This window comes from Pavona decussata, unplaced genomic scaffold (genome assembly GCF_977016875.1).
Source record: "Pavona decussata unplaced genomic scaffold, jaPavDecu1.1 SCAFFOLD_52, whole genome shotgun sequence".
NCBI classification, from domain to species: domain Eukaryota; kingdom Metazoa; phylum Cnidaria; class Anthozoa; order Scleractinia; family Agariciidae; genus Pavona; species Pavona decussata.
The window spans coordinates 274,296-286,767 of NW_028145474.1; the positions used below are offsets into that span (position 1 = coordinate 274,296).

Below are 12,472 nucleotides of genomic sequence, written 5' to 3' on the forward strand. Positions count from 1 at the left end.
AAAACAAAGACAATAAAGATTCAGACAGATTCCTATTAAACCACTCACCGATCTGCGTTGTAAGTGTATGAAAGGTCAGCGGAAGCGGTGCAGCGAACACTGCGCCGCGCATCCTTTCCAGTGGAGGAGCCTTGTTTTGAAGTCCACCGAATTTACCTTGACAAGAAAACAAACCATGATGAACAAAAAATAGAAACTCAGACGTGGAAAATATACATAAAACGGCGACTTACAAACGATAAAAACAACCTAAGCGCGACTCTGTCGAGTAATCGTTACTTTGTGCTCTAATTGCATGAACCATTTTAACAGTGACTGCGGAACATAACCTATTTCACTGAACACGCCTCCGGGTCCCCATGGCTGGGCTCGCATTACCAACTTTCGTAAGGCGGTAAGTTGTACATAACTTAGAGATGAAGGAACAAGAAATGATAGGGAAAAAGCAGTTTGTAGGGGAGACGATTAAAAAGTCTTCCTGGAAAAGAAAGACAACTATTTAGCATTAGCTTACCGTTACTTCTGATACGATCTCCACCTCTCGTCAAAATTGTTGGACAGTGGGTGTACTTCACAACCTACAAAGCAACAATGCGTTCAGATGTATAAACAAACAACAGTAAAAAGTCCAAACAAAAATAAACAGCCCTATGTATCTAGGTGTTGCTGAGTTAAAACATACCAAAATACTAAAGGAATTTAAATACGGTTTTACTGCAGAATATTAATCTCAAATCAGTCCTGCCGTTAAATCTGCGACTTTTTTTCCTTCTCTCTCTCTCTCTCTCTCTTAGTCCTTTGAGCCCCCAGTGGGGCATAGGGCCGTCACAGAGTGCGAAATTGCTAACGTTACCGTGTTGCTTAATTAATAGAGTGTCCAGAGCAGAGCGAAATACAAAAGAAACCGCTCTAGAAATTAAGGACGGTGCCTACTAATACAGAGGTATTTTTGCGCAGTTAATTATTATGCAGGAAAAGCAGAACTTAGCAGGGGCTATTGGAACCCAAAAAGAAAATTGGGGGTAACCACGCATTTTTTAGGGCTAAAATACAAAGCAATGTATGGCATTTGTTTTTCAAATTGAAGCTTTCTGAAAAATGCATGGTTACTCCCAATTTTCTTTTTAAATACCAAGAGCATTTCCTAAGTTCTGCTTTCTCCGCATAGTTTTAAACCGTGCAAAAATATCTGTATTAGTAGGCACCACCCATAGCAAACCCGAGTATCACGAGATGCACAGAACGTATGCGCAGTAACAAAGTAGGAACTGTCCTTAAAGCGTCGCATTGCGACGAACAAGTCCAGCTTGATACACCTGACAACACTCACCTCCTGTCTGTATTTATTCGCACAGTCCAGATCATCTAGGATCAGAGTATCACCGAGCAACATTCCAAATACTACAAACAAATAAATACAAGAGTCATTCTTACGTCAATTAAACCACAAAGTGGGGAAAAAAAACTCTCCCTTTTGTCCCGAGCAGAAAGCGTTCGAATTTTTCAAATTTCGTTTTAAAAAATATTTGAAAACAAACAGCACCACAGGAAAGTTCTGTTCCATAGCTTTCATTTGAATGGTCACACTTTAGGATTCCATCCACAGACTCAAAAGCTAGAACCACCTTGCACAGCATAATAAACAGCACCACAGGAAAGTACTGCTCAGTAGCTTTCATTTGAATGGTCACACTTTAGGATTCCATCCACAGACTCAAAAGCTAGAACCACGTTGCACAGCATAATAAACAGCACCACAGGAAAGTACTGCTCAGTAGCTTTCATTTGAGTGAACACGCTGTAGGAATCGCATGTAAATACAGTAAGCGTTACCTAGCTTGCAGTTTTCAGCTTCAGCAGGGAACAGCAACATATCTCTTGCATACACAGGGTTACCAGGCGGACTGTAGGTACTCTGGCCTCCTCGTACATGTGGAAGAGCTCTAAAAAATCCCAAAGTTCATCAATTTCTCATTACATTGTTAAACGGGCAGGTGTTAGGAATCAAGACTTTAACTGACAGATGTATGCTTTTTTTCAGTCAGTGACATTCATCAGGTTTAAAACATAACATCACATTTCTTTCAAAACTTTCAGGGCCAGTTATTTAAACAGAGTCTAACTTAGGCTCCGGCTTAAGATCAATCAGTGGGCCTCCAAATCTGTTGATAAGTGGTTTACTTTTATAAGTACAGTCGACTCCCGATAACACGAACCTTCAAGGGAAATTGAAAACGGTTCGTGTTATCGAGAGTAAAATTATATAGAAAATGACCTGAAAGGAAAGGAAAATTGGTTCGAGTTAGCGCGAGGTTCGAGTTAGCGAGGGTTCGAGTTATCGGGAGTCGACTGTAGATAAATAGTTTTCAAGTCTGGGATGCAAGCCTTCTTGTTATCGTCGGCAGTAGACAATGTTTACATATGATTGTTGGCAAAATTGAAAATGACTTAGAACGTGGTTTTCTTAAACACCGTCTAAACTGTCTTTTAATACTGAACTGACCCTCAATGTTTGCCATTTACCCAGAGATCGCGGAAAGTTTTAACTGGACGTTCGCTAAGACAGAGAAATTACTGGATGGAAGAAATTTCTTGGAAAAAGTCCAGAATTTCTCATAATGGTTATTGCGGACGAAAAGAGGAGCGACTAGCTTGCCTCTTCCTGTATGACGGGCCATTCTGTTCGGTTCAAGGCTATCCATCAGAATTCTGGTGTACAGAATTCAACATATTTCCAACGGAATTTCCAATTTGTGATTTTGCACAATTTGTGACCTCATATACGACAAATGTAATATAATTTGTAAATGTTGGAAATATGAAATAAACTTTGTATATGTGTATGCATGTATCTTGTGAAAGGCTTACAACCGTCAGCAGTTATGGGATAATGCCTTAATGTAACGACAAGTTCTCCTAACTAAATTTCAACGAAATGTGGGTGAATGAGTAAGGAGAAATGATACGGTCTGAGTTTCACACCTGTTCCATTCGGGTAAACTCCGTCTGAATATGGAGTCAAGAGGAAGAACTTGTTGCTGGCCGTTTGAATCACGATAAACTTGCTTAGCCTGAAGAATAAACAGCCAACGTTACAGTTTTCGCACAGCAGAGCCTGCCAGAAGGGGACAAGTTCAAGAATTACAGCAAAAAGGTAAACTAAGGTAGGGCATTTGCGATTTTAACAGCAAACTGGTGACTGGGATTTTTTGAGGTATCACCCTGAAAAACATTTGCATTCAAAGGAAACCAACAGATAATCGTCGATTTTCATTTAGTCACCATACTACTGCATTGGCGGAAACAAGTGGCTTTCCTTGTCTCCAGATATGCAATAAAGTGTGAATTTAGCGTCTTGGGAAAAAAGATACAACTGGGCGAATCAGTAACGTAATAATGGAAACGATACAACTGCGCGAATGGCTCAGTGCGGTGGAAGTGGATTGCAGCTTAAAGAACGTTTTCGAGTTCTCCTATCCGCGTGTAGTGACTCCATTTCAACATGGGATCCTGAACGAATGCTCCTTCATGGGCACGAATATGAGTATGAACATAACTTGTGCAATAAATAGAGCACAGTGCGACCTGGACATATGTGCTAGCTACTAAGGCTATCACTGAAAGCATCATACCAGGAGACAAAAGGAAAGGATTAACAAACAAAAACAATGGCTCTGCATTCTTTGTCCATCTATGAACAACGTGAAATGGTAAAGAGTTGAGGTTTTGTGGAGAACTTGAATTTTCTTTGTGCTTTTTTAACTCAACTTAGCTTCCAGGTAGTTAGACCACAACAGACAACTGAATTGGCCGAGTTTCCATAACGGCAATATTTGATGTTTCCCTTGGCATTCCTATGCATAGAATACTATACCTTGTCAGTAGTTAGAGTAACAACGCAGTCCATATCAGAAGCCATGTGCCACGACAACACTCGAGCTACGTCATCATCCACCACTTGAGCTAAATGAGCTACCTTCAGGAGTGAGGAGAGGACATGTCAGTAACCACATCGTACAGAGGAGGGAGGGCTAAATTTTAAGTTCTACAAACCTTTCCCAGAATGCCGGTATCTCCACGGGGTCCCGGATGTAACAGACATTGCCTCCGAGGCGTGATGGCAATCTGGTCTCTTTTTCTTGACATTTCATCTATTAATGACGTCACAGCGGCAGGCTGAAAACAGGAAAAATACTCGTTAAGGCCCTGTTACACTACTTGCAACTTGTCTCGCAATTTTGTTGCGACACAAGTTGCACGAATCGTTGCCTAATGTAACATGCTCTGAAATGAATATGTCTCGCAATTTTTTTGTTGCTGCAATCGTTGCGAGAAGTAGAAGTCGGTTCTACTTCGTGCAACAGTGACTGCAACAAAAACGTTGCGAGACATGTTCATTTCAGGGTATGTTAAACTACGCAGCGATCCATGCAAGTTGTGTTGCAACGGCGCAACGAAATTGCGAGACAAGTTGCAGGAAAAATTGCCCAGTGTAACAGCGGCTTTAGAATTGGATCAATAAACAATTTATGAGAAACACGGTAAGAGAGTGAGCGAATGAAGTTAACAATTGCATGAATGACGGAAAGGAGGGAAGGATGGAAGAAACAGAGAAACAAACATACAAACAAATAAATATGTGACAGACATTTTACACTAACTTAGTGCTCTCCAACAGTTATGTGCTTCATGTGAACGATACTATTTTGTCGCTGCTTACCGTTGCCAAACTGCTCGCTGGGATGTTCTGCTTTCTAAGTTCTCCTCTCAACTTCTGCTCTTGTAAAGAAGCTTCGTGTACTGAAACTAGTTTGCAGATATATGATCATTATATACAGCGCATTTCAATAGGGTGTTATAAAACCAAACCCAAACTAATTACTCTAGCCAATCACAACGGACGCAAACAGCACAATGTCAATGAACCAATCAAAATTCGAAGTAGATACATGTAACCGGTGTCAAGCGCGGGAAAACGCGTGTTGAGAAAGTAGCGCAAGTTATGCTGACCACGGACAGAGAGTATTAAGGCAAAATCAATTGAAAACTGCTCTAAATGTTATTGGTTTGAAATTTCTCCAACCCAGTTTGATTCTTATTTGCTATGTTCCATCTTTACACAACGCGTGAAGGCCGACTGGCAGGGAGTTAGCAATACCCTCGTAGTCCAACCCACAACATACATTATCCGGCAAAAAAAACAGCTGCAGCACACTGAACTGTCTTTAGTGCAATAACTCGTTAACTCTAAAAACCAAAACACGAACAATGACGGTGGCATTACAGTCAAAATCAGTCTAACCTTGTCTTTTTATACAAATATCGGAAAGGTTTTACTGATCTTAATGTTTATGATTTTGTTTCTCCTGTTTCTCACGGCCGAACCAGACTAAGTAATCCTTATAACCTTAAAACTCCTGTATGTAACACTAGCACTTTTCAGGCCTCTTACTTTAATCGTATTGTTAAGCTCTGGAACTATATCTGTAAATTATCACCCCCTACCAGTTTTTCAACTACTGCTTCCTTCCGCAACTTTGTTACTGAGCACATGTTTCACCTTTTGCAAAATCACTTTGACATATTCTATCCCTGTACCTGGTCAATCGTACGATCCTGCTCCCGCCATCCCTAGTTTTTTTAGCGTCTTTTGGTTGTTCGTGTTTTAATTATTATTTGTATCATGGGAGGTGCCTCGCATGGGTCCTCGCGTCCCGTTCGCACCTGCCCTTTTGACCTTATCACTTTAAATCACTTTGCACATATTTTTCATTTCTTTCTGGCTGTTTAATTTATTGTATTTAGCATGTGTGATGGTCAATAAAGCTGTTAAAAAAAATAAATAAATAAAATGAATCAAAGAATGAATGAGACTTTTTGAAAGCGCTAAAATAAACTTATAATAACAAGCTTTATTTACCCATCTTACAATAAATATACAATGGATTTACATTTAAACTAAAGTTAAAAATAGACAATTCAATCATAAACTTCCTAGCTTTCTTGGAAATGTACTAAAAAAACTGCCTGCAGCGTTGGTCGAGCTAGAGATCACGTTTTTGAAACGGCAAGAAGGTAAAAACTCAACTAAGTTTAAAATCTACTCATGTACCTTGCATCTCATTGATAAGTTGTCGTGTAGTCTCAAACAGCAGTCTGTAGGTACGGATTGTTTCAAACAAGTGATCCCTCTCTTTTGTCAATTGAGCCATCTGCTGCTGTTTCCTCACATCTTGAAAAGAAAAAATCACATCTTTTTGGTCGATAACATCGGAAAATAATAGACATAGGCGGTAGAAGCATCGGTCCACTGAGGTACCGACACTTGAGTGGCTTGACCTAACGTAATCCTTCACGAAGCAGATAATAGGCCATTTCAGGAAAACAAAAAGCAAACTTCAAACAAACATAAAAGACGCAAAAAAACCGAACACAAAGAGATATACCATGCAGGGCCCAGTTGTTCAAAGTTGTTAATCCTGGATTAACCTGAACTTTGATTCGAGTTTAGTTACTAACCAATAAAGATTTTTTGAAAACATTTTTGTCCTTCACTTTTGACTTAGCATTTTCTTTGCTGCTAAGCTTAAAATTTGCTATCTAAGACATTTTTAACGAGCGAAATGAAAACCTCGGTTAACTTTTAATCGGGGAATTAGCGTTAATCGGTTTTCGAACAACCGAGCCGAGGTTACTAATGAGCACAAAATAATAATAATAATAATAATAATAATAATAATAATAATAATAATAATAATAAAATAATAAATAATAATAATAATATTAATAATAAATAATAATAATAATAATGATAATAATAAATATTAATAATAATAATAATAATAAATAATAATAATAATAAATAAATAGTTTTTAATAGTTCTTTTTTCTACTTTTAACTTGTGAATAGCAATTTGCTTGAAATATGTTAATAAAGAGTTCTCATTATTTATTTAAATAATAATAATAATAATAATAATAATAATAATAAATAATAATAATAATTATAATAATAATAATAATAATAATAATAATAATAATAATAATAACAAGGAGGGGTTCCAATGTCAGGTGGGGCGGGGGGGGGGGGGGGCTGAGATGGATAAAGAATGCGCACTTAGAAAAAACAATTGGCTGATTTTCAAGAGATCAAAAACATTTCAGAGAACGAAATCTCACCATTATAAAACAGGAATGCCAGCGTAAATGGTGGTATGGGGTGAGGTGATGCATTCACAGGGATGTCCGTATGGAAGTTTAGTAGGTACTCTTGTCCATCTTTGCCTGCAGTGTTCTCTTGTATAAGGAGGTTCTGCACAGTAGCCACGCCCTTTACAAGGGGTACCTCCATAGAGTACACGTTACCAGCCAATGCAGGAATCTCATCTATTCCTTCTGATGGAGTGCTCACTTTGACAACTACTTTTCCTTTCAAGTTCTCGCCAGTCAGGTTATCAAATTTGTCCTGGTGGGATTATTGTTGTTTATTAAGGGAGTATTAAAGATTTCAAAAGCCTGGGTATAACGTGCTGCAGGGCACTAATGTCTGGGACAAGAGCAGGGTATGGCCACATTCACACTGTTTGAAGGTCGGATGTTATAGAGCGAGGAAAACAGGCCAAGACCGGACAAAATAGACCCTTCTCTAAACTGGCGGCCGAAAATTCAAATAAGTTAAAATTAAAAACGTATACCAGCACTAGAAAGAGCACTTTCACTTTAGTAACCCTACAAAGTTTCAGCTTATCAGGCGTAATATCAGCTGAGAAAATGTAAGTTGAAAAATCAAAAAATTACAGACGTTTGTATGACTGGGGGTATGACGTATACCCCCAGTCATACAAACGTCTGTAAATTTGTCAAATTTCATCTTACATTTCCTAAGCTGATATAACACCTAATATGCTGAAACTTTGCAGGGTTACTAAAGTAAAAGTGCTCTTTCTAGTGCTGGTATACGTTTTTAATTTTAACTTATTTGAATTTTCGGCCGCCATTTCGGAGAAGGTTCTATTTTGTCCTCCGGTCTTGGCCTGATTTACCCGCTCTATAACTAAAGTAAAGGTGCTCTTTCCAGTGCTGTTATCAGTTTTCATTCAGATCAATTTAAGCTCATTCAAATCTGTTGCCGCCATTTCGGAGAAGGGTCTATTACATCTATCCACAATTTTAGATGTACATGCATTTGCTCATTTTCACACACATTATCACAAACTAACAAAGCATTTAAATAAAGCTTCACAAATTTGTGCAAAAAAATGCCCTAAAACGACAGAGGGTTGGGAAAAACGAGAGAGTACTTGAGCAACGATATGTCTAGGCCATGCTAAATTGACGCCTTCAAAACATAACTACAGAAACATTGTACTACGAAGAAACACCTCAACCAATATATAGTGAATTAACCACTGCAATACCTTAAGCTGTAGCTTGAGAGTTTTAACCAGAATTCGGCTGTTATTTCTCTGTGTATTAGATACAGTTGGAGTGGCAGGTATTGATTCAGGTTCAAGCTTCACGGGACGACCAGCCTTTGCCGTGAATGTGAGCTGCAAAAGATAGCGTATGAGTACCGTCTGTTATCAAGCAAAGGCTACTCTCCTTAGCATGGTGCGGAAAACCTACTTTCCTTTAGATTTTTACTTTTAAGATCCCCCCTCCCCGTTGGAATTTTAAACGATCTTTCTTGGGTTGAGTATTGATATTTTCTGGAAGCACACATTGCTGAACACTGTACAATTCAAGGGCCGGGTTGTTTGAAAGCCGATTAACGCTAATCCCCGATTAAAAGTTGACCAAGGTTTTCACCTCGCTCGTTAAAAATGGTTTTAATGGATTTCAAGCTAAAGGTAAAGAAAAGTCTAAATCAAAACTGAAGGGGCCTTGAACAACAGGGCACAGTTGTTCAAGGCCCGATTAATTTCATCTTTATTATTTTAGATTTTTTCTTAGATTCTAGTTTAGTTAGGTAGTTAGTTTTCTATACTTGAATGTAAATATACCTTGAGGAAATACCGTGTATAAATAAAGTTACCATACCATACCATATTGAGCTAATCCCGAGTTAACTTGAAGTTTGATTCAAGTTTAATTACTGAACAATAAGGGTTCTTCAAAAAGATTTTTGCCCCTCAGTTTTGATATAGACTTTTCTTTACCATTAGCTTAAAAGCCGTTAAAACCATTTTCATTGAGCGAGATGAAAACCTTCATTGACTTTATATCGTGGATTAGCATTAACCGGCTTTTGACCAACCGGGCCCAGGTTACTAAAATAAATTTGCTCTCACCGGTTTACTTGAGAGTGTGACTGCTCCTACAGATCCAAACTGAACCACCATGCAATATGCACCTGATACATCTGGTACCTTGAGGTCCCTGTCCAATGTTTCACAAATCATTAATAATTCATAAGCCCATTGACTCAAATGGTCGATAAAACATCACGTGCAGTGGTTTTAAAACCCGATAAAACCTCCTCCTTATTAGTATGCGGTGTTTAATGTTTTTCTCGTATGTTAATTTTCAACATTCACAAAAGCATCTTTGTTATGAACTCTCTTGACACACGCTTTTCCAGGAATGTTTTTGAAGCTGTTCAAAAAACTCGCAGCACGTGTTTTATCGGGTCTAAAACTACTCGGCTGCGCCTCGCGGTTTTAAATCCCTATAAAACACTGCTGCTCGTGTTCTAAACATTACATAGCAGTCATAAGAAAAATTTTGTAACAAGTTGCAAAGATTGCTTCTACAGGATAAAGGGGCACTGTTGAGGAGATTTCTCCGTGTTTTGGTCGAAACTGCTAAAATATTTGATTGACAAGGTGCCTTTTCGCTAACATCAAATTGCTCCTAGAGCATCGAGAAGAAAATATTAGGTAAGTGATTTCTCCTGGGAAAAACAAACTTTCTCAAACTCATTAATTATTCATCAAGCCAAAACAAAGCAAATCACCACCGTGAAGGAGGTTTAGAAATGTGATCTAAATTATCATAAAATGTTGTGAACTTTTGCTGCGAATTTCTCCAAGAATTACCAATAGTTACAAGTTAGTTAGAAGCTATATCAAACACTCGAAAGAGTGTTTCCTCCTATTTCCAAACACCTCGAAGTTGGTTAAAAAAACTCGGCTGCGCCTCGTTTTTCTAACCTACTTCTCGGTGTCTGTAAATCGGAGGAAACACGCTTCCTCGCGTTTGACATATTACATAATGAGTTTCTTAGCGATTTCTCCAAATACACTAGAAGAACTTGAACAAAATTGGCCAATTTTTTCAAGTTTCAATCCATTTCAATCTTGGCCATCCACGGCCAAAGATAACTAACACTAGTTTCTGTGTAGTAGTAGGGTTACTGTTAACAAATCTGAACCATTATTTTAACGATTCCGTCAATGCAAATGTGTTTTTTACCCATTCAAAGTAACATCACAAATAGGTAACACCGCCCCTATTAAAAACCCATTCACTGTGTCATACCTGAAGTAGAATTCTCCTTCTTTGTCTGTCAACTTTCGCTTTGAAGGGTACAACGTGGTGGCCTTTAAAGATATCATAACAGTGTATTAGTAAATGCCAACAAGCTTGTCGTGAGGACACATGAATACTACAATATGAGCATACATTAACTTGCATCTTTCTGTAAAGGCACAAACTGCAACCTTGGTTTTGAATGATAACTGATGATACTGACTGATACATCACCCTTTCCTTCCCTCAATGAAAAAAACAAAACAAAAACACCAAAATTGCCAGAGAACACTGACTCTTCGATTAAACCAATCCTGTCTGTCTCGTATTTGAGTCCTCCCCCTTCTCCTTTGCTAGAAAAACAGAATAAAAGGGACTTACAGTGGAACCTCTCTTAACGGACACTCTCGTAAGCGGACTGCTCTACCGACCGCCTTCACAAAACCCCGTTTGAACTCCCATTCAAACTCTGCATTTACACATTCTCGTAAGCAGACATTCCCGTAAGCGGCCGCGGACACTTTCAGAGGTTACGATTCAGACTTTTCCCTAGTTTTTAAGCTCCCGTAAGCGGACACCCGAAAGGAAATCCCATTAGCCTCTGAATCTTATTTTAGTCAATCAACCTCACATCGCTGTTCGTCACAAGATTTTACAGTGAATTAATTGCAGTTATCGCCATTATCACGGCATTGCATAAGGCAATAAAACAAAAAATATATATTTAATTTGGTGGTATTTTTGTGCATTCCCAATGTTTATTGTTAGCTCGGCAAGCTCCCGTAAGCGGCCATCTATCCCTTACACCTCAAGTGGCCTTTAAGAGAACCATTCTCGTAAGCGGCCAGCTCCAGTTACGGACACCTTTTCGCGTCCCGAGGGTGTCCGCTTACGAGAGCTTCCACTGTATTAGAAAGTTCATACCCTGGCTGGAGGTTTATCAGATACTGGGCCATCTTTTGAGTGCCAAATCTTCAATACGATGTCTTTAGCACTCGCAGCTTTCATCACTGCATCATCCTCTCCTACAACATGGGCCGATACAGCTGTAACAACAAACAGCGTGTCAAAACAAGAATTGCGGTTGTTTCGCCCGAACTAACGTCGATTCGCCTGACGCAATACAACATGCTGTAAATGAAGCGTGGATTCCATATGATCGTTGCGATGCTGAAAATAGGCCATGGATCTGTTACGTGTAGATCTTATAGCTTTTTCTCCCAATCTAAGTTTTCCGTTCTATTAACATTGGGCAAATTGACGTGAGTTCGGGCGATTTACCGTCGGGCGAACAACCGGATTCCCAAAACAACATCAAGGAATTGATATTGAAGAAACAAAAGGAAATCAGGCAAATTCCTGTCACACTAACTTGGTAACAATTCTCCCACAACACACGGAGCCTTGGAATCAAACGTGACAGTAAGGTTTACAGCTTTGGAAGGGTCTGGTTCCACTCTGAATAAAAAAAAAAAATGCAAAGTGAGTACTAAGTAAGTAAGATCCTTCATTTAAACACGATGAGAATAAAAGCATTACATGCTTGAGGGGTCGTGTGTGTACCAAGTGACTTGAAGTTATTGTAAGACAGATAAATATTTTATTGAAGGTTACAAATTGCAAAAAACTTTACAGATATTAACATGGACAATGTAAAACTGGTTAAAGTTTTAAAAAGTTATGAAATCTAGAAATCTCAGAACTATAAAATAGTCTGACTTGACATGATACTATGTATTTATTTAAATAAACATCCCTTCTAATTTAATGCCCCCAATTAATTCAGTAACCATAACAAAAGTTAACAAAATGACATAAATGCCCTAATGGCACATCTAGGCAAAGAATGTTTATTCCACCCATAAGTAATAAATCAAATACGAGAAAGGGTGTTTCATCAGATATCCAAACACTGAGAAGTAGGTTGAAAAAACGAGGTGCAGCCAAGTTATTTTAATATGACTTCGAGGTGTTTGGATATCTGATGAAACAAGCTTTCGAG

The 12,472-nt window shown here is 38.6% G+C and overlaps 1 protein-coding gene across 2 annotated transcripts in view; it reads right to left on the reverse strand.

Annotated features, from left to right (window-relative positions):
* The window catches only part of LOC146480748 (structural maintenance of chromosomes flexible hinge domain-containing protein 1-like), a 44,921-nt gene that overhangs the window by 2,671 nt on the left and 29,778 nt on the right, over positions 1 to 12,472 (reverse strand). For both annotated transcript variants that reach the window (XM_085109091.1, XM_085109092.1), the window contains 15 exons: positions 11,843 to 11,928; positions 11,395 to 11,516; positions 10,480 to 10,541; positions 9,291 to 9,378; positions 8,418 to 8,549; positions 7,180 to 7,465; positions 6,113 to 6,232; positions 4,721 to 4,806; positions 4,054 to 4,176; positions 3,875 to 3,976; positions 2,983 to 3,071; positions 1,834 to 1,943; positions 1,331 to 1,401; positions 515 to 578; positions 49 to 156 (listed from right to left, as the gene is read on the reverse strand). In XM_085109091.1, the coding sequence (XP_084965217.1) occupies positions 49 to 156; positions 515 to 578; positions 1,331 to 1,401; positions 1,834 to 1,943; positions 2,983 to 3,071; positions 3,875 to 3,976; positions 4,054 to 4,176; positions 4,721 to 4,806; positions 6,113 to 6,232; positions 7,180 to 7,465; positions 8,418 to 8,549; positions 9,291 to 9,378; positions 10,480 to 10,541; positions 11,395 to 11,516; positions 11,843 to 11,928 (1,649 nt within the window). The remainder of the gene's footprint in view (positions 1 to 48; positions 157 to 514; positions 579 to 1,330; positions 1,402 to 1,833; positions 1,944 to 2,982; positions 3,072 to 3,874; positions 3,977 to 4,053; positions 4,177 to 4,720; positions 4,807 to 6,112; positions 6,233 to 7,179; positions 7,466 to 8,417; positions 8,550 to 9,290; positions 9,379 to 10,479; positions 10,542 to 11,394; positions 11,517 to 11,842; positions 11,929 to 12,472) is intronic.